The sequence below is a fragment of the Thalassophryne amazonica genome, chromosome 2 (assembly GCF_902500255.1).
Source record: "Thalassophryne amazonica chromosome 2, fThaAma1.1, whole genome shotgun sequence".
Classification (NCBI taxonomy): Eukaryota; Metazoa; Chordata; class Actinopteri; order Batrachoidiformes; family Batrachoididae; genus Thalassophryne; species Thalassophryne amazonica.
The window spans coordinates 27,823,444-27,845,914 of NC_047104.1; the positions used below are offsets into that span (position 1 = coordinate 27,823,444).

Below are 22,471 nucleotides of genomic sequence, written 5' to 3' on the forward strand. Positions count from 1 at the left end.
CGTTGCCTTATTTAATACTGCAATACTTTTGGATGTTTTCTTTTGAATATGTTGAACATGAGCTTTCCAGTTAATTCTATCATCAATCACACCTAACAACTTATTCTCTTTGACGCATGCTATGTTTACCACAAGTAATTTAACTGTGTATGTACATCCTTTTTATAATTTCCAAATAACATCATTTTAGTTTTCGACCAATTTAATGACAATTTGTTAATATCAAACCAACTCTTCAACTTTATCATTTCAGTTCATAAATCAAATAACAACTGTTGCAAATTCTCTCCTGAACAAAACAAGTTTGTGTCATCATCAAAGAGAACTGCTTTAAACACGTCCGAAACTTTACATAAATTGTTGATATATAAAATAAATAATTTTGGTCTCAACGCCTCTACTGGTGGTTGGCTCTCACTGCGGTATTGTATCACTTCCTGTTCCGGAGCACAGCGGTGTTTTTCTGTATCTGTTAGCTGTTTAATCTGCGCAGTTAGATTGATCTAGTTATCTAGATTACGATTTGTTTCCCAGTGTAATCTTTACGTGCCTTAACTAAAGCACTCCTTCTGCTGAATCACCTCTAAATTATTTACACATTATTCACTTTGCGTGTTTTTAGGAATCCGCTAGCTTAGCGTAGTTACTAGCTCTTAGCCGATTTAGCATGGCGGCTTCTCCTGTCTCTCCCGCACTTTTCTGCTCTGGGTGTGAAAATGTTTAGTTATTCCTCGGCCTCCTTTAGCAGTAATGGTACTTGTAATAAGTGTAGCTTATTCGTAGCTTTGGAGGCCAGGCTGGGCGAATTGGAGACTCGGCTCCGCACCGTGGAAAATTCTACAGCTAGCAAGGCCCCTGTAGTCGGTGCGGACCAAGGTAGCTTAGCCGCCGTTAGTTCCCCCCTGGCAGATCCCGAGCAGCCGGGAAAGCAGGCCGACTGGGTGACTGTGAGGAGGAAGCGTAGCCTAAACAGAAGCCCCGTGTACACCGCCAACCCGTTCACATCTACTAACCGTTTTCCCCACTCGACGACACACCCGCCGAGGATCAAACTCTGGTTATTGGCGACTCTGTTTTGAGAAATGTGAAGTTAGCGACACCAGCAACCCATAGTCAATTGTCTTCCGGGGGCCAGAGCAGGCGACATTGAAGGAAATTTGAAACTGCTGGCTAAGGCTAAGCGTAAATTTGGTAAGATTGTAATTCACGTCGGCAGTAATGACACCCGGTTACGCCAATCGGAGGTCACTAAAATTACATTAAATCGGTGTGTAACCTTTGCAAAACAATGTTGGACTCTGTAGTTTTCTCTGGACCCCTCCCAATCGGACCGGGATGACATGTTTAGCCGCATGTTCTCCTTGAATTGCTGGCTGTCTGAGTGGTGTCCAAAAAATGAGGTGGGCTTCATAGATAATTGGCAAAGCTTCTGGGGAAAACCTGGTCTTGTTAGGAGAGACGGCATCCATCCCACTTTGGATGGAGCAGCTCTCATTTCTAGAAATCTGGCCAATTTTCTTAAATCCTCCAACCGTGACTATCCAGGGTTGGGACCAGGAAGCAGAGTTGTAGTCTTACACACCTCTCTGCAGCTTCTCTCCCCCTGCCATCCCCTCATTACCCCATCCCCGTAGAGACGGTGCCTGCTCCCAGACTACCAATAACCAGCAAAATCTATTTAAGCATAAAATTCAAAAAGAAAAAATAATATAGCACCTTCAACTGCACCACAGACTAAAACAGTTAAATGTGGTCTATTAAACATTAGGTCTCTCTCTTCTAAGTCCCTGTTGGTAAATGATATAATAATTGATCAACATATTGATTTATTCTGCCTAACAGAAACCTGGTTACAGCGGGATGAATATGTTAGTTTAAATGAGTCAACACCCCCGAGTCACACTAACTGTCAGAATGCTCGTAGCACGGGCCGGGGTGGAGGATTAGCAGCAATCTTCCATTCCAGCTTATTAATTAATCCAAAACCCAGACGAGCTTTAATTCATTTGAAAGCTTGTCTCTTAGTCTTGTCCATCCAAATTGGAAGTCCCAAAAACCAGTTTTATTTGTTATTATCTATCGTCCACCTGGTCGTTACTGTGAGTTTCTCTGTGAATTTTCAGACCTTTTGTCTGACTTAGTGCTTAGCTCAGATAAGATAATTATAGTGGGCGATTTTAACATCCACACAGATGCTGAGAATGACAGCCTCAACACTGCATTTAATCTATTATTAGACTCTATTGGCTTTGCTCAAAAAGTAAATGAGTCCACCACCACTTAATCATATCTTAGATCTGTTCTGACTTATGGTATGGAAATAGAAGACTTAACAGTATTCCCTGAAAACTCCCTTCTGTCTGATCATTTCTTAATAACATTAACATTTACTCTGATGGACTACCCAGCAGTGGGGAATAAGTTTCATTACACTAGAAGTCTTTCAGAAAGCGCTGTAACTAGGTTTAAGGATATGATTCCTTCTTTATGTTCTCTAATGCCATATACCAACACAGTGCAGAGTAGCTACCTAAACTCTGTAAGGGAGATAGAGTATCTCGTCAATAGTTTTACATCCTCATTGAAGACAACTTTGGATGCTGTAGCTCCTCTGAAAAAGAGAGCTTTAAATCAGAAGTGTCTGACTCCGTGGTATAACTCACAAACTCGTAGCTTAAAGCAGATAACCCGTAAGTTGGAGAGGAAATGGCGTCTCACTATTTAGAAGATCTTCACTTAGCCTGGAAAAAGAGTCTGTTGCTCTATAAAAAAGCCCTCCGTAAAGCTAGGACATCTTTCTACTCATCACTAATTGAAGAAAAATAAGAACAACCCCAGGTTTCTTTTCAGCACTGTAGCCAGGCTGACAAAGAGTCAGAGCTCTATTGAGCTGAGTATTCCATTAACTTTAACTAGTAATGACTTCATGACTTTCTTTGCTAACAAAATTTTAACTATTAGAGAAAAAATTACTCATAACCATCCCAAAGACGTATCGTTATCTTTGGCTGCTTTCAGTGATGCCGGTATTTGGTTAGACTCTTTCTCTCCGATTGTTCTGTCTGAGTTATTCTCATTAGTTACTTCATCCAAACCATCAACATGTTTATTAGACCCCATTCCTACCAGGCTGCTCAAGGAAGCCCTACCATTATTTAATGCTTCGATCTTAAATATGATCAATCTATCTTTGTTAGTTGGCTATGTACCACAGGCTTTTAAGGTGGCAGTAATTAAACCATTACTTAAAAAGCCATCACTTGACCCAGCTATCTTAGCTAATTATAGGCCAATCTCCAACCTTCCTTTTCTCTCAAAAATTCTTGAAAGGGTAGTTGTAAAACAGCTAACTGATCATCTGCAGAGGAATGGTCTATTTGAAGAGTTTCAGTCAGGTTTTAGAATTCATCATAGTACAGAAACAGCATTAGTGAAGGTTACAAATGATCTTCTTATGGCCTCGGACAGTGGACTCATCTCTGTGCTTGTTCTGTTAGACCTCAGTGCTGCTTTTGATACTGTTGACCATAAAATTTTATTACAGAGATTAGAGCATGCCATAGGTATTAAAGGCACTGTGCTGCGGTGGTTTGAATCATATTTGTCTAATAGATTACAATTTGTTCATGTAAATGGGGAATCTTCTTCACAGACTAAAGTTAATTATGGAGTTCCACAAGGTTCTGTGCTAGGACCAATTTTATTCACTTTATACATGCTTCCCTTAGGCAGTATTATTAGACGGTATTGCTTAAATTTTCATTGTTACGCAGATGATACCCAGCTTTATCTATCCATGAAGCCAGAGGACACACACCAATTAGCTAAACTGCAGGATTGTCTTACAGACATAAAGACATGGATGACCTCTAATTTCCTGCTTTTAAACTCAGATAAAACTGAAGTTATTGTACTTGGCCCCACAAATCTTAGAAACATGGTGTCTAACCAGATCCTTACTCTGGATGGCATTACCCTGACCTCTAGTAATACTGTGAGAAATCTTGGAGTCATTTTTGATCAGGATATGTCATTCAAAGCGCTGTTAAACAAATATGTAGGACTGCTTTTTGCATTTACGCAATATCTCTAAAATCAGAAAGGTCTTGTCTCAGTGATGCTGAAAAACTAATTCATGCATTATTTCCTCTAGGCTGGACTATTGTAATTCATTATTATCAGGTTGTCCTAAAAGTTCCCTAAAAAGCCTTCAGTTAATTCAAAATGCTGCAGCTAGAGTACTGACGGGGACTAGAAGGAGAGAGCATATCTCACCCATATTGGCCTCTCTTCATTGGCTTCCTGTTAATTCTAGAATAGAATTTTAAAATTCTTCTTCTTAACTTATAAGGTTTTGAATAATCAGGTCCCATCTTATCTTAGGGACCTCGTAGTACCATATCACCCCAATAGAGCGCTTCGCTCTCAGACTGCAGGCTTACTTGTAGTTCCTAGGGTTTGTAAGAGTAGAATGGGAGGCAGAGCCTTCAGCTTTCAGGCTCCTCTCCTGTGGAACCAGCTCCCAATTCAGATCAGGGAGACAGACACCCTCTCTACTTTTAAGATTAGGCTTAAAACTTTCCTTTTTGCTAAAGCTTATAGTTAGGGCTGGATCAGGTGACCCTGAACCATCCCTTAGTTATGCTGCTATAGACGTAGACTGCTGGGGGGGTTCCCAGGATGCACTGTTTCTTTCTCTTTTTGCTCTGTATGCACCACTCTGCATTTAATCATTAGTGATCGATCTCTGCTCCCCTCCACAGCATGTCTTTTTCCTGGTTCTCTCCCTCAGCCCCAACCAGTCCCAGCAGAAGACTGCCCCCTCCCTGAGCCTGGTTCTGCTGGAGGTTTCTTCCTGTTAAAAGGGAGTTTTTCCTTCCCACTGTAGCCAAGTGCTTGCTCACAGGGGGTCGTTTTGACCGTTGGGGTTTTACATAATTATTGTATGGCCTTGCCTTACAATATAAAGCGCCTTGGGGCAACTGTTTGTTGTGATTTGGCGCTATATAAAAAAATTGATTGATTGAACACAGAGCCCTGGGGAACCCCGTAGACGATGTCCAGATACGAAGAACAGCAGTTCATTTCTCTACACCTACATCATTTCTCTACATTGATTACAGACCTGCAGCGCACTGTAATCAAACTTTTCTGCAGCGCGGCTTTGCTTTGAAACCTTGCACCAATCAAAGCAGTGATCTGCAGATCAAAGCAGTGCTTCGATTATTGCTTCATTGCTTCATTTTTTTTATTTCGCTTTATCTTAATTTTCCCCGCTAAAATCCTAAAGAGCATATGTCTGTGAGTAATATTACCTTTTTTATGTTAAACCGACCTGTTATGGTCTTCTGAAAACAGTTGATAGATGTATTTATAACTTAAAAATGGGACAGATGCTAATGCGTTAGCATGTCTATGGCATTTTAAATGTTAAAGTTAGCATTAAGCTGTTTGCATGTTTGTGTGCATGTTTTCTGTATAAAAATTAATGGCTCAGTGTTTGTTGTCGTAAAAGAGTCAAATTGTATTTTTTTTAGTTTTAGAATATTAATAATAATAGCACAACAACAATAATAGTAATAATAACTCACAATAACTAATAATGCTACAATAGGTATGGTCTGGCCTACGTCACTCCGCGTAGTTACAGCCGCCATTTTTGGGTCGCCCGCTGAAAACAACTGAACGCGCACTCACAACCATTGTTGATATAGTCGTCTTTACCACTGTTTATTCGGAAAGGCCTGCTGATTTGGTCATACCAAATGGCGTAGGTACAGTCGGACATCCGGGTCCCTGATGTGCGCGCTCATAGCAACACACACGAGCAAGCCACTGAAAACAACCGCTGTCACGTTCATTTCCTACTTGACGTCCATTGCGCTGCCATTGTTCTGCCACATTTTATGTACTTAATGTACACCAGTTTTCACAGCGAATGCCATGATCGTGTATGGAACGCTACAGCCGCAGCCAAAGCAGAAATGTAAAGCGTCTCGACCAGCCACACCCCAGGCCAATGAGGGCAAAGTCGAAGCTTCATTTTGGCTCACCTCCTGCAGCTGCCTCTCTTGGTGAACCTGCTATAGCAGTAACCTCACCCAGAGAGTTCCTGCCTCCAGCTGACCTGAGTGACCATGAGGACTTGCCTTGTCCAACGTCACATTATTACATTGACATGGAACAGGTGTCCTAAAATGGAAGCGTTGGAAAGCCTGAAAGCAGAGAACTCGCAGCTGAAGACAGAATGAGTTCCTGCAAGCCGAGTGGAATGAAGAGAGAAGCAGAATGTGGCGCTTTGGGAGCTCGAAAAAACCCCCCACACTTATTGATCTTTTAACTTATCATGGTTGGTACAGCTAACTGCAACACATGATCATGGCATTCTCTGTGAAAACTGGTGTATATTAAGTACAAAAAATGTGGCAGAACAATGCGAGCACGAGCGACATTAAGTAGGAAATGAGCGCGACAGTGTTTTCAGCGGCTCGCTGGTTACTATGCTTGTTGCTATGTGCGCACGCATCAGGGATCAGGATGTCCGACCGTACCTATATAATTTTAGAGAAAGAGACAAAAAGAACCTGATGAAACAAAACACAACAGAAAAGATAAAACCAACTAACAATGAAAATAAATAAATACATATAGAACTGTTTCCTGTGAACACCTAGTAACTCTTACACCTCCACTTCATCCCTGTTTTATTTAAGTTTAATGACAATTTATTTCGTCAAACCATATTTTCAATTTGTTAATTTCTTCATTGAATTCCTCCAGACCTATCTGTCAAGCTAGAAAACTGCTTCATCCTAGTCAGAGCAGAATACTATTGGAATGAATTTGAATAAGGAAAGTTGTTTTTTTTTTCTTACCAAAATGGATGCTGCACTGACTGCAGTTTATTGTCCGGAATAGTCCCAGATTCCATTTCAGAGCGTTTAGAATTCAAACATTTTCGTGCGGGTGGTGTTGGGGGTAATTTTGGGTTACAGCTTTTTTTTGTTTTTTACCACTTTCATCCATGAATATGTCAATCGTGAGTCACTTTTGTGCGGCTTAAAGTCACTAACTGGGACTCCTGTCTTGTTGCGAGAAAGAAATGAGAAACGTCCTCCGTTCTGTTCACACAGTAGCAAATGCTGCGTGGCTCTCTGACAAGTCAAGTTAGAATGATAGAGTCCAGTTGGAATTAATAACTTCAAAGCAAAACACCATTTAAATCAAATGACACCTCTTTACAAATGTTGTAATACAAACAAACTGCAAACGATCAAAAACATTTTTTCCTCCCAAAACCAGACGTCCTGCGCTGACGTGCAGCAGCCGGCTGGGCTCAGCTCAGATCCAGTGACCAATTTCATATTTATTTACTTTAAGACTCAATAAAATACATAGAAATCCTATAAAGCCTACTTTTAGTACACAGAAAATTCAGAAGAGGTATCGATAAGGGAATCAATAAGGAATCAGATGGATAAGTGGAATTGATAATGGCATCGATATCTATAAAATCTTATCAATACCCATCCCTATTTCTGACATGATTTTTTTGCTGCATTGAGGATGTACACAGTCGACCGATCTGGTTGGGTGTGTGCATGCACGTGCGGGGGTACAACGACACGATAACTGACGCTACTAATTCTTGTAACATACACACATACAAACACACAATCCACTCCACTGTAAGCCGTCTGGATGCATGAAGAGCTGTTCACATGAAACGCTAACGTGATTTTTGGCTGGACTGAGGAGCTTACACAAAGTTTTTTTTTTATGGAAGTCCGAAGTCAGTGCACAGCATCACTGGGCTACACGTTACAATGTGGGCTTTAGCAGCAGTGGAACTGTTGTGTGGGCTGCTGAAGAGGAGGTACTGCTGGCCCACCACCACCAGATGGCGCCCTGCTTGAAGTGCGGGAGAGGGCGTCATAGCAACCGGGAGTGACAGCTGTTACTCGTCATCAGCATCAGCTGTCACTCATCCACATCATCACCATCACCTTAAAGGCCGGACTGCAACTCCACCTCCCCGCCGAGAAATCAGCTACCAATCAGGTAATTTTCTCTGCTGACTCAAAACATTGAGTGATAATCTGAATTTCTTTGCAGCCGTTTTCCTGTGGTGTGTCCTTATCTGTGGGATTGGCGTTTGGTGTGATCAGCGACGGCTTCGCTTCACACCCCAACCAGATAAGTGGTTAGACAGGAGCTGCACGAGTGTGTGATTGGAGGTGGAGGTTCTCCCTCTTTACTGAATACAGACTGTGGGATTACTGAGTGTGCGACCTCACACTCATCAGGACTGTCTCTGTTCTCTGCCAGCAGTACCGGGTCTGACTGCTGAAGACAGCGGCCACCTGGGGCGCAGGGCTTGGCAGCTCCGGTGTTCTTCAGCTCCGTTGGCAGTGGAAGCTGTGTGGGGTCGGCTCTTCTCTCGCCAGGCGTCTTCTATCGTCGAGCCTGCCCACACGTCACCTGGTGTATGATTGACAGTCACTATATTGTTATTGTCTGTACGTCGTTGTGCGATTCACAACATTAAATTGTTACTTTTGGCTTATCCATTGTCCGTTCATTTACGCCCCCTGTTGTGAGTCCGTGTCACGACACTTTCACAACAGGAACACCAAAATGTAAGTCCCTTTTCTGTTCTTTATAAATTAATAAAATATCAAATGACAAGGATCTATTTTAGCCATATATAAAACAAATAATGAATGTTGTTACATTCTTTCAATGGAACGAATATTTAATTCAGTGAAATATTCCTACCATTGAACTCATAAACATTCATTATTTGTATACCATTTCACACACTGTTTACTAAAGGTTAAGAGAATATTTTGCCCACTTAAGCATGTCCAAACAAATTCACTGACAAATGACACACACACACACACACACACACCACACACACACACACACACACACACACACACACACACACACACAGACACACACACAGACACACACACACACACACACACACACACACACACACACACACACACACACACACACACACACACACACACACACACACACATCTTCAACCGCTTAGTCCAATTAAGGGTCGCGGGGGGCTGGAGCCTATTCCAGCACTCATAGAGCGCGAGGCGGTGTACACCCAGGACAGGATGCCAGTCTGTCACAGGACCACAAACAGACAAACAAACACATTCACACCACTCGCACCTATGGGCAATTTAAAGATTCCAATCCACCTAACCCGCATGTCTTCTTTGTATGTGGGAGGAAACCGGAGCACCCGGAGAAAACTCATGCAAACATGGGGAGAACATGCAAATTCCACACAGAAAGGCCACAGGCAGGAATTGAACCCATGACCTTCTCGCTGTGAGGCAACAGTGCCAACCACTAATCCACCGTGCTGCCCCTGACAAATGACGAAATACATAAATTAGTAAATAAAAAATAAAAATTCAAGAAAACCTGCTACCAAAATGCACTTACAAATTTATGTCGTTTACAATTTTATGAAGGTCAGATTGTGTGAAAATGATGCCAGTATGGAAACATAAATCCACTGTTTCTCTTTATGCTGTGTCTTTGTTTGAGCAGCAGTAGTTTTTAAGATAGAGAAATAAAATGACCACTGGTGGAAGAGATGCTAAAGACTTTAGGCTCTAATTCCTAAGTGTGGTATTTGTTAACTGTGGTGTAAAAGCTGGAGTGTCATTATAATGTTGTATTTTTTGGTATTTGCTTGCTCCAGTTTTCCACAGAACAGAAGCTGGAATCTGAAGAAAGAAAACTCTCTCACCTCACATGCACAATGACAAAAGCCAAAATACGTCCAACCACAAAGCAAAATGAAAGATGGAAGCAAAGAACATTAAAAAAAATCAAACAAATTTGAACAAAGCTTCATTCAACTGCAAGCCAGTGGATGCTGGGATGCTGTAGCTGGTGAAATATTATGTGGTGGTAACTGCTTACCCTTATCCACTACTGTGAGAACAAACCGATCAAGATAGAGAGAAACAAAGAAAGAGATCTTCAGTTAGACAGACCTTCAGATGCCATCATGTGTAAACTGCAGAAGGTTGTAACTTACCGAGTTCCTCCAGTTCAGAGGTCATGGACTTGGAGCGCATTGACAGGGCTGTGGTGGGTGCTCTCTTCGGAGGTGGAGGAGCTGAAACAAGGACAGTTGGAGGATTATGGAGCTGAATCTTAAACTGTAGCTTTCTGAATGTCAAAATTTTACCTGACTGTGAGAGAAATATTTACACAGCTAACTAACTGAACAGTTTTCAGATCCCCTCTGTAAAGCCATCCTGGTTCCTGTGGATAATTTTGGGTTTAGTCAATTTGTGCATGGACCCAATCACTGTACTATGGAAAAGTGTTAAACCTAGTCCTGGCTTGTGGTGTTGGCATTTTGACAGACGTTAGTAAGGTGTTGATGTTTAGTGTAGATCTGAATTGTTAAACTGTTTATTTCTGACTATCAATGTTTCAATCCAATGAAGTACAGTACTGTGCAAATGTTTTAAGCACATTTGATGTATAATAAAAGCATTATAAATTCTGAAAACCTTACAAATATTAATAAATAAATGAAAAGTGTGATGAATTTCAACATTAATGATAATCAATATGAAAACTGGGTTCTATGTACGTGTGATTTTTCAGTATGTAAGTTGCACCAGAGTATAAGTCACAGGACCTCAAAAAATAATTTAAGGACCCTGTCCGTCGAATGCGCGGGATACGTTGAATGCATTAATGCAGCTATCACATCTTGGCGATTTAGCCAGTGTATGCTGACAGCCCCATTTCCACCGAGCATTCCGAATCGGTACTGCACGGTATGATGCGGGTCAGAACGGTCAAGTCTGGCTTGGTTTGCGTTTCCACCGCTGGCAGAACCCTTTTGTTTGGCTGGCAGAACACGTAAATATTGACAAGCAAGTCATCAAGCAGGCATATGCTTTTTCACGGCCTCTCTTCTCCACATGGAGGCCAAAAAAATTTCATTTTATTTTATTTTTGTCTTGGTGGATCATGGCATTTATTTTCATCACGTGCAGAATGCTGAAGAATGGACTGATGTCTGTGATAAACACTGACATGAATGAATGAGGCTCTTTCAACTTTTAAAATAAGTTAATTGTCTTGTTGTGACAAAAAGTGCCGGCATTCTCTTTTTCAGGCTGAAATGCACCGAGAGCAGACAAACACAGGAGGACCTCTTTAAAAACGCTACGTTTCTTCAGCCACGACAAGGAACCAACATATTTTCAGATGTCAATTTCCGAAATCAGCACACTTTATGTGGATACGTTTTCATCAGGCTGTGATGAAGAATCCGAGTGAAATAAACAGGTAAGATTAAGACTTTATATTTACTCCATGTTTGAATGGTTTTAATATTTCAAACAGTCTGAACTACATGAGGACTGTAGCTTTCAGCCAATCAACAGACCGAGCATGTTTTCACCGAGCGGCCAGTCATGGAAGTATGAATTCTTGCCTTCGGATCGGCCACTTTGCCGAAGTAACGTAACGTATGTGAGGTGAATTTACAACTTAATGTAAATGTAATTTAATTTCTTTTTTTTAGTACATTCATAAATAAACACCATTAATTTTCTCCTTCTTGCTAATCCTCTGGAGTCGACTGACGTGCCTCCGCATCAAAAGTTAGATGACCTAATTAAGCGGATGTAGCACACAATTCGCTCCAATCTGAGTGTCTAAATGCGCATTGAATGTGTGGAATTCAACCTGCACAACACTTTTTAATTACATTTTTTGTTAATAGGCCAAGTATAACTTGAATTATGATTAATAATTTCATCAAGTTTTTTAGGGGGATAATATTCTCATATTTGCTGCACGTATTGCAGACACCCGCAGCAAAAACAACTCATTTTCTCCTTCCACTGCAGGAGAGAGAGGGGTGGGAAGAAAAACACTCCCTCATCTGCAGCAGGAGAAAGGGTGTTTACCATTGGTGCACGCTTTTTGCGAATGGGACTTTTCTTCAGTCTCTCTGTCTGCGACAGCAAACAGGTAAAAAAAAACTACAAATTTTTCTTTATCACTGGTGTAAAATATATTACCTAATAAACAATGATCCCCAATCCATGTAATTTGGTTGCTGGGTGAAGAAAATTGTGGTTTTGTGCGGAGCAAAAAGCAGATAGCAATCAGATTTGAAAGTGCTTGGAGTGTGTTTTTAGTGTGTGGTGGAGTTTTTTAGCGTGTGTGGTTAGTGTGTGGTGTAGTTATTTATTTAGTGTGGCAAAATAATGAGACGTCTTGGAACAATGCATCAAGTCTCTCTCTCTTTTTTGAATTGCATGAAAACGATGGAAACGCAGAACATCAGAGTCTGAATCAGAGCATGATCAATCTGATGATAAAGTGGACTTTATTGTTCTAGTCTGGAAAATGAGAGCAAGTGGATTCACCGATCTGTGCGCACAGATCTGCACAGTGGATCGGATCGCATGCTCTTTCCAGCTTCTACAGGACTTAAGCTCAATGGACGTGTGATATTTGGGCAGGCACTATTCACACTAATAAAATAGTTTTGTACAGAGTCTTGATTTGCTGAAAAAACTCTTTCCAGCAGTTGTTATTCTGCTTTTTGCTCATCAATTTTGTGGTTATGACTCGTAAATCGACTGTTTCGCTTTTTATTTTTTGCTTTTTTCTGGAACACATGATGCTTCACACATGGCGACTGTAAGACTTGTTGAACCTCCGGTGGAAATGAATCTGCTGAATCACTGAGCAAGAGGGATAATTAGCAGTGAAATACATCTGCGACCATGAATTATTACCGCATGAGCACAGACAGACTTACAATCATGAATACTTTGTGTTGCTAACTGGGACGTGTGACATGTCCTTTAAAATGGGGGTGCGGGTGGTGGTAAAAAAACAGAAAAGGCCCCCTATGCTGGTTAAATCATAGGATATGGGATCCAAATCCCATACGCTATGACTAAATACTTATTTTCCACCATAATTTACAAATAAATTCTTTAAAAATCCTACAGTGTGATTTTCTTGATTTTTTTTTCTCATTTTGTCTCTCACAATTGAAGCGTACCTATGATGAAAATAACAGACCTCTCTCATCTTTCAAAGTAGGAGAACTTGCACAATCAGGAGCTGACTAAACACTTTTTTACCCCACTGTATGGAGACAACATGGTGACACTTAACTCACTAAACCAACTGAACTACAAAAATACAATAAATCAATAACACTAACAACACTGTTAGACTAACATGAACCACAATAACAACATTTTAAACCCCAAAACTCCCATAATACATTGCAGCACAAGAATTTACAGGTTTGGCGACTGGCCTGGTGATTGCTCCAATTTAGTTCTGCTGAGTATCATCATGACATTAAATTATTTTCATGATTACGCATTTCTTAATGCAGTGCAGGTTATATGATCGGTTGATTTTACTGTTCATTCATATGTAGGAGCGCAGAATGCATTTACTTTTTTATTTCCCTTTCCCTTTCTGTCACAACCAATTACAGCTCTTAAAGGACCATGTCCTACCTAGTGACGGGGTCAACCCCGCCTTCTCACTAAGATAGGAGTTTCTGTCGACTCCTTACCCAGAGTTGCTCTCACACACCTCTTGGGTGTATCCGAGGCTGGGAGTCCTTGCCAAGATATTTTAGGCAAAGTTAGGAGCTTTTTAAGAGGATTTGAGATGCACCAAGGATATGGGCCCTGATCTTCAACATGTTGAACCTATCAAACTAGTTAAAAAAAACAAAACACGTGCCTTATACTCTGGAAAATACAGAACTTTTTAGATTTTACATCAGGTTTTCTATTCAATCAAATAAAGTCTCATGTCACTCAATTGTGTCTCTTGCTTGCCTCTACTGGTGGTTGGCTCTCACTGCAGTATTATATCACTTCCTGTTCCGGAGCACAGCGGTGCTTTGCTGTATCTGTTAGTTGTTTAATCTGTGTAGTTAGATTGATCTAGATAACGATTTGTTTCACAGTGTAATCTTCACGTGCCTTAACTAAAGCACTCCCTCTGCTGAATCACCTCTAAATTATTTACACATTATTCACTTTGTGTGTTCTTAGGAATCCGCTAGCTTAGCGCAGCTACTAGCTCTTAGCCGGTTTAGCATGGAGGCTTCTCCTGTCTCTCCCGCACTTTTCTGCTCTGGGTGTGAAATGTTTAGTTATTCCTCGGCCTCCTTTAGCAGTAATGGTAGTTGTAGTAAGTGTAGCTTATTCGTAGCTTTGGAGGCCAGGCTGGGCAAATTGGAGATTCGGCTCCGCACCTTGGAAAATCCTACAGCTAGCCAGGCCCCTGTAGTTGGTGCGGACCAAGGTAGCTTAGCTGCCGTTAGCTGTCCCCCAGCAGATCCCGAGCAGCCGGGAAAGCAGGCCGGCTGGGTGACTGTGAGGAGGAAGCGTAGTCCTAAACAGAAGCCCCCTGTACACCACCAACCCATTCACATCTCTAACCATTTTTCCCCACTCGGTGACACACCCGCCAAGGAACAAACTCTGGTTATTGGCAACTCTGTTTTGAGAAATGTGAAGTTAGCGACACCAGCAACCATAGTCAATTGTCTTCCGGGGGCCAGAGCAGGCGACATTGAAGGAAATTTGAAACTGCTGGATAAGGCTAAGCGTAAATTTGGTAAGACTGTAATTCACGTCGGCAGTAATGACACCCGGTTACGCCAATCGGAGGTCACTAAAATTAACATTGAATCGGTGTGTAACTTTGCAAAAACAATGTTGGACTCTGTAGTTTTCTCTGGGCCCCTCCCCAATCGGACCAGGAGTGACATGTTTAGCTGCATGTTCTCCCTGAATTGCTGGGTGTCTGAGTGGTATCCAAAAAATGAGGTGGGCTTCATAGATAATTGGCAAAGCTTCTGGGGAAAACCTGGTCTTGTTAGGAGAGACGGCATCCATCCCACTTTGGATGGAGCAGCTCTCATTTCTAGAAATCTGGCCAATTTTATTAAACCCTCCAAACCGTGACTATCCAGGGTTGGGACCAGGAAGCAGAGTTGTAGTCTTACACACCTCTCTGCAGCTTCTCTCCCCCTGCCATCCCCCCAATACCCCATCCTCGTAGAGACGGTGCCTGCTCCCAGACCACCAACAACCAGTAAAAATCTATTTAAGCATAAAAATTCAAAAAGAAAAAATAATATAGCACCTTCAACTGCACCACAGACTAAAACAGTTAAATGTGGTTAATTAAACATTAGGTCTCTCTCTTCTAAGTCCCTGTTAGTAAATGATATAATAATTGATCAACATATTGATTTACTCTGCCTTACAGAAACCTGGTTACAGCAGGATGAATATGTTAGTTTAAATGAGTCAACACCCCCGAGTCACACTAACTGTCAGAATGCTCGTAGCATGGGCCGAGGGGGAGGATTAGTAGCAATCTTCCACTCCAGCTTATTAATTAATCCAAAACCCAGACAGAGCTTTAATTCATTTGAAAGCTTGACTCTTAGTCTTGTCCATCCAAATTGGAAGTCCCAAAAACAGTTTTATTTGTTGTTATCTATCGTCCACCTGGTCGTTACTGTGAGTTTCTCTGTGAATTTTCAGACCTTTTTTTCTGACTTAGTGCTTAGCTCAGATAAGATAATTATAGTGGGCGATTTTAACATCCACATAGATGCTGAGAATGACAGCCTCAACACTGCATTTAATCTATTATTAGACTCAACTGGCTTCGCTCAAAATGTAAATGAGTCCACCCACCACTTTAACCATACTTTAGATCTTGTTCTGACTTATGGTATGGAAATTGAAGACTTAACAGTATTCCTTGAAAACCCCCTTCTGTCTGATCATTTCTTAATAACATTTACATTTACTTTAATGGACTACCCAGCAGTGGGGAATAAGTTTCATTACAGTAGAAGTCTTTTGGAAAGCACTGTAACTAGGTTTAAGGATATGATTCCTTCTTTGTTATGTTCTCCAATGCCATATACAACACAGTGCAGAGTAGCTACCTAAACTCTGTGCGTGAGATAGATTATCTCATCAATAGTTTTACATCCTCATTGAGCAAAACTTTGGATGCTGTAGCTCCTCTGAAAAAGAGAGCCTTAAATCAGAAGTGCCTGACTCCGTGGTATAACTCACAAACTCGCAGCTTAAAGCAGATAACCCGTAAATTGGAGAGGAAATGGCGTCTCACTAATTTAGAAGATCTTCACATAGCCTGGAAAAAGAGTCTGTTGCTCTATAAAAAAGCCCCCTGTAAAGCTAGGACATCTTATTACTCATCACTAATTGAAGAAAATAAGAACAACCCCAGGTTTCTTTTCAGCACTGTAGCCAGGCTGACAAAGAGTCAGAGCGCTATTGAGCCGAGTATTCCTTTAACTTTAACTAGTAATGACTTCATGACTTTCTTTGCTAATAAAATTTTAACTATTAGAGAAAAAATTACTCATAACCATCCCAAAGACATATCGTTATCTTTGGCTGCTTTCAGTAATGCTGGTATTTGGTTAGACTCTTTCTCTCCGATTGTTCTGTCTGAGTTATTTTCATTAGTTACTTCCTCCAAACCATTAACATGTCTATTAGACCCCATTCCTACCAGGCTGCTCAAGGAAGCCCTACCATTAATTAATGCTTCGATCTTAAATATGATCAATCTATCTTTATTAGTTGGCTATGTACCACAGGCTTTTAAGGTGGCAGTAATTAAACCATTACTTAAAAAGCCATCACTTGACCCAGCTATCTTAGCTAATTATAGGCCAACTCCAACCTTCCATTTCTCTCAAAAATTCCTGAAAGGGTAGTTGTAAAACAGCTAACTGATCATCTGCGCTGCGGTGGTTTGAATCATATTTATCTAATAGATTACAATTTGTTCATGTAAATGGGGAGTCTTCTTCACAGACAAAGGTTAATTATGGAGTTCCACAAGGTTCTGTGCTAGGATCAATTTTATTCACTTCATACATGCTTCCCTTAGGCAGTATTATTAGAAAGCATTGCTTAAATTTTCATTGTTACGCAGATGATACCCCGCTTTATCTATCCATGAAGCCAGAGGACACACACCAATTAGTTAAACTGCAGGAATGTCTTACAGACATAAAGACATAATGACCTCTAATTTCCTGCTTTTAAATTCAGATAAAACTGAAGTTATTGTACTTGGCCCCACAAATCTTAGAAACATGGTGTCTAACCAGATCCTTACTCTGGATGGCATTACCCTGACCTCTAGTAATACTGTGAGAAATCTTGGAGTCATTTTTGATCAGGATATGTCATTCAATGCGCATATTAAGCAAATATGTAGGACTGCTTTTTTGCATTTGCGCAATATCTCTAAAATTAGAAAGGTCTTGTCTCAGAGTGATGCTGAAAAATGAATTCATGCATTTATTTCCTCTAGGCTGGACTATTGTAATTCATTATTATCAGGTTGTCCTAAAAGTTCCCTGAAAAACCTTCAGTTAATTCAAAATGCTGCAGCTAGAGTACTGACGGGGACGAGAAGGAGAGAGCATATTTCACCCATATTGGCCTCTCTTCATTGGCTTCCTGTTAATTCTAGAATAGAATTTAAAATTATTCTTCTTACTTATAAGGTTTTGAATAATCAGGTCCCATCTTATCTTAGGGACCTCATAGTACCATATCACCCCAATAGAGCGCTTCGCTCTCAGACTGTAGGCTTACTTGTAGTTCCTAGGGTTTTTAAGAGTAGAATGGGAGCCTTCAGCTTTCAAGCTTCTTTCCTGTGGAACCAGCTCCCAATTCGGATCAGGGAGACAGACACCCTCTCTACTTTTAAGATTAGGCTTAAAACTTTCCTTTTTGCTAAAGCTTATAGTTAGGGCTGGATCAGGTGACCCTGAACCATCCCTTAGTTATGCTGCTATAGACTTCGACTGCTGGGGGGTTCCCATGATGCACTGAGTGTTTCTTTCTCTTTTTGCTCTGTATGCACCACTCTGCATTTAATCATTAGTGATTGATCTCTGCTGTCTTCCACAGCATGTCTTTTTCCTGATTCTCTCCCCTCAGCCCCAACCAGTCCCAGCAGAAGACTGCCCCTCCCTGAGCCTGGTTCTGCTGGAGGATTCTTCCTGTTAAAAGGGAGTTTTTTCTTCCCACTGTCGCCAAGTGCTTGGTCACAGGGGGTCGTTTTGACCGTGATAAAGCACCTTGGGGCAATATTGCCCAACAGGGTGCCGGTGGAAATTGGGCTACTGCTGGGCGAAGACGACGAAGAAAAGGAGGAAAACGTTGCCACGAACAGCGGGAGAAGAAGAAAACTAGAAGGGTGGAAATGAGAGTGGGGACTTTGAATGTTGGTAGTATGACTGGTAAAGGGAGAGAGCTAGCTGATATGATGGAGAGCAGAAAGGTAGACATATTGTGTGTGCAAGAGACCAAGTGGAAGGGAAGTAAGAGCAGGAGCATCGGCGGTGGGTACAAGTTGTTGTATCATGGTGAGGACAGGAAGAGAAATGGTGTTGGGGTCATTTTAAAGGAAGAGTATGTTAAAAGTGTGTTGGAGGTTAAGCGAGTGTCTGACAGGGTGATGAGTGTGAAGTTGGAAATTGAAGGGGTGATGATGAATATCATCAGTGCATATGCCCCACAGGTAGGTTGTGAGACGAAGGAGAAAGAAGATTTCTGGAGTGTGTTAGATGAGGTGGTGGAGAGTGTGCCCAAGCATGAAAGAGTGGTGATAGGAGCGGACTTCAATGGGCATGTTGGTGAAGGGAACAGAGGTGATGAGGAAGTAATAGGTAGATATGGTATCAAGGATAGGAATGGGGAAGGACAGATGGTAGTTGATTTTGCAAAAAGGATGGAAATGGCTGTGGTGAATACCTACTTTAAGAAAAGGGAGGAGCACAGGGTAACATATAAGAGTGGAGGAAGGTGCACACAGGTGGACTACATTCTTTAGACAGACTGTATCACAGACTGTAAGGTGGTAGCAGGAGAGAGTGTCACTAGACAGCATAGGATGGTTTGTAGGATGACTTTAGAGGTAAAGAAGAAGAAGAGAGTGAGAGCTCAACAAAGGATCAGATGGTGGAAGCTGAAGGAGGAAGACTGTTGTGTGAAATTTAGCAAGCAGGTGAGAGAAGCACTGGTTGGAGGGGAAGCAATTTTGGACAACTGGAAAAGTACTGCAGATGTGGTGAGGGAGACAGCTAGGGCAGTACTGGGTATGACACCTGGACAGTGGAAGGAAGACAAGGATACTTGGTGGTGGAATGAAGAGGTCCAGGAAAGCATAAGGAGAAAGAGGTTGGCGAAAAAGTTTTGGGATAGTTGGAGAGATGAAGAAAGTAGACAGGAGTACAAGGAGATGCGGCGTAAGGTGAAAAGAGAACTGCCAAAAGCAAAGGAAAAGGCATATTGCGAGCTGTACAAGAAGTTGAATAGTAAGGAAGGAGAAAAGGACTTGTACTGATTGGCTAGACAAAGGGACAGAGGTGGAAAGGATGTGCAGCAGGTTAGGGTGGTAAAAGATGCACATGGTAATGTGCTGACAAGTGAGGAGTGTGTGCTGAGAAGGTGGAGGGAATATTTTGAAGAGCTGATGAATAAAGAAAATGAGCGAGAGAAAAGGCTGGATGATGTGGTGAGAGTAAATCAGGAAGTACAAGAGATTAGCAAGGAAGAAGTGAGGGCTGCTATGAAGAGGATGAAGAGTGGAAAGGCAGCTGGTCCAGATGACATTCCAGTGGAGGCATGGAAATGTCTAGGAGAGATGGCAGTAGAGTTTCTAACCAGATTGTATAATAAAATCTTAGAAAGTGAGAGGATGCCTGAGGAGTGGAGATAAAGTGTGCTGGTTCCTATTTTCAAGAACAAGGGTGATGTGCAGAGCTGCAGTAACTACAGAGGCATAAAGCTGATCAGCCACAGCATGAAGTTATGGGAAAGAGTAGTAGAAGCTAGGCTTAGAAAACAGGTGAAGATCTGTGTGCAGCAATATGGTTTCATGCCGAGAAAGAGCACTACAGATGCAATGTTTGCTCTGAGAATACTGTTGGAAAAGTACAGAGAAGGACAGAAAGAGTTACACTGTGTGTTTGTGGACTTAGAAAAAGCTTATGATAGGGTGCCAAGAGAAGAGTTGTGGTATTGTATGAGGAAGTCTGGAGTGGCAGAGAAGTATGTTAGGGTAGTGCAGGACATGTACAAGAATAGTGTGACAGCGGTGAGATGCACAGTCGGAATGACAGACTCATTCAAGGTGGAGGTGGGATTACACCAAGGATCAGCTCTGAGTCCTTTCTTGTTTGCAGTGGTGATGGACAGGTTGACAGATGAGATCAGACAGGGAGTCCCCATGGACTATGATGTTTGCAGATGACATTGTGATCTGTAGTGAGAGTAGAGAGCAAGTTGAGTCTAGTCTGGAGAAGTGGAGATATGCTTTGGAGAGAAGGGGAATGAAAGTCAGTAGAAGCAAGACTGAATACATGTGTGTGAATGAGAGGGCGCCCAGTGGAATAGTGCAGTTACAAGGAGTAGAAGTGGTGAAAGTAGATGAGTTTAAATATTTGGGGTCAACTGTTCAAAGTAATGGAGAGTGTGGTGGAGAGGTGAAGAAGAGAGTGCAGGCAGGGTGGAGAAAGGTGGCAGGAGTGATTTGTGACCGAAGAATATCAACAAGAGTGAAGGGGAAAGTTTACAAAACAGTAGTGAGACCAGCTATGTTGTACGGCTTAGAGACGGTGGCACTAACAAAAAGACAGGAGGCAGAGCTGGAGGTGGCAGAGCTAAAGATGTTGAGATTCTCTTTGGGAGTGACAAGAATGGATAAGATTAGGAATGAACATATCAGACGGACAGCTCATGTTGTGTGGGCCGCCAGAAGAGGAGGTACTGCTGGCCCACCACCAGAGGGCGCCCTGCCTGAAGTGCGGGCTTCAGGCACGAGAGGGCGCTGCCGCCACGGACACAGCCGGGGGTGACAGCTGTCACTCATTATCTCTTGACAGCTGTCACCCATCTACACTACATCATCTCACTCCATAAAGACCGGACGTCATCTCCACCTCTTTGCCGAGATATCATCTACCTGTGAAGGTAATTCTCTGCTGTATCTAAAACTGTGTCATAGTCTGAACTCTTTTGCAGCCGTTTTCCTGTGGTGTGCCTTATCTGCTGGATTGGCGTTTGGTGTGAACAGCGACGGCTTCGCTTCACACCCAAACCAGATAAGTGGTTTAACAGGAGCTGCACGAGTGTGTGATTAGAGATGGAGGTGACTTTCCACCTTCTGACTGTTTTTGTTACTGGGTGTGCACACACCCACATCTCACTGTTTGTGCTCCTCGCCAGCAGTACCAGATCCGACAGTCGGGGACGGTGATCACCTGGGAATTCAGGACTTGGCGGCTCCAGTATTCACCAGGTTCTGTGGCGGTGGAAATCGTGTGGTCCCGGCTCTTCTCAGGACAGACGTCTTCTATCCTCGAGCCTGCCCACACGTCACCTTGGTGTATTGACTGCTATCAGATTCTGTGATTGTCTGTATAATCGTTGTGCACATTCACAACATTAAATTGTTACCTTTTGGCTCATCTATTGACCATTCATTTGCGCCCCCTGTTGTGGGTCCGTGTCACTACACTTTCCCCAACAGCTCAGGTGGGACAGTTTGGAGACAGAGTCAGAGAGGCGAGATTGAGATGGTTTGGACATGTGCAGAGGAGGGACCCAGGGTATGTAGGGAGAAGGATGCTGAGGATGGATCCACCAGGCAGGAGGAGAAGAGGGAGACCAAAGAGGAGGTTCATGGATGCGCTGAGAGAGGATATGCAGGTGGTTGGTGTGACAGAGGAAGATACAGAGGACAGGGTGAGATGGAAACGATTGATCTGCTGTGGCGACCCCTAACAGGAACAGCCGAAAGACAAAAGAAGAAGAAGAAGAAGAAGAGGGGCAACTGTTTGTTGTGATTTGGCGCTATATAAATAAAATTGATTTGATTTGATTTGATGTCATGTTCTTAATCATTTTAGATTTTTGCATCTTTTCATTCATTAGTAATGTCATCATACTGGTTTCACAGCTATGTTTAAGATGGTCAGCAGGTTTTTTTTTCCCACAAACTCTCGTCCAGAGGTCTTGTACCTTTTTTGCGTGCCGTGTCATCGGGGTCCAAATTCCGGCTCACTGTCACCACCTTGATCAGGAGCCGATTGCCTCCCTGTCGGATCATGTTGACCACCTGCCTGTGGCCCACCTTCACCACGTTCTCCTGGTTTACCTGCCAATCACACAGAAGAGATTCCCCTTAAAATCCTGCAGTGTGTCCAAAATTTGTAAAATTTGCTAAGGTTGGAAAAATACTGTCCCAAGCGCAGACCCTGAGCTACGGTGTGAGCTGAATGTTGTTGCAGTTGCTACACTCAAGATTTAATAAATAAATAAATGTA

General features: G+C 42.2%; 1 protein-coding gene across 1 annotated transcript in view; it reads right to left on the reverse strand.

Annotated features, from left to right (window-relative positions):
- shank2b (SH3 and multiple ankyrin repeat domains 2b) overlaps positions 1-22,471 on the reverse strand; it is a 618,688-nt gene that overhangs the window by 117,728 nt on the left and 478,489 nt on the right. The window contains exons 16-18 of the mRNA XM_034184578.1: positions 22,167-22,302; positions 10,085-10,165; positions 9,967-9,978 (exon numbers count right to left, since the gene is read on the reverse strand). Coding sequence (XP_034040469.1) covers positions 9,967-9,978; positions 10,085-10,165; positions 22,167-22,302 — 229 coding nt within the window. The remainder of the gene's footprint in view (positions 1-9,966; positions 9,979-10,084; positions 10,166-22,166; positions 22,303-22,471) is intronic.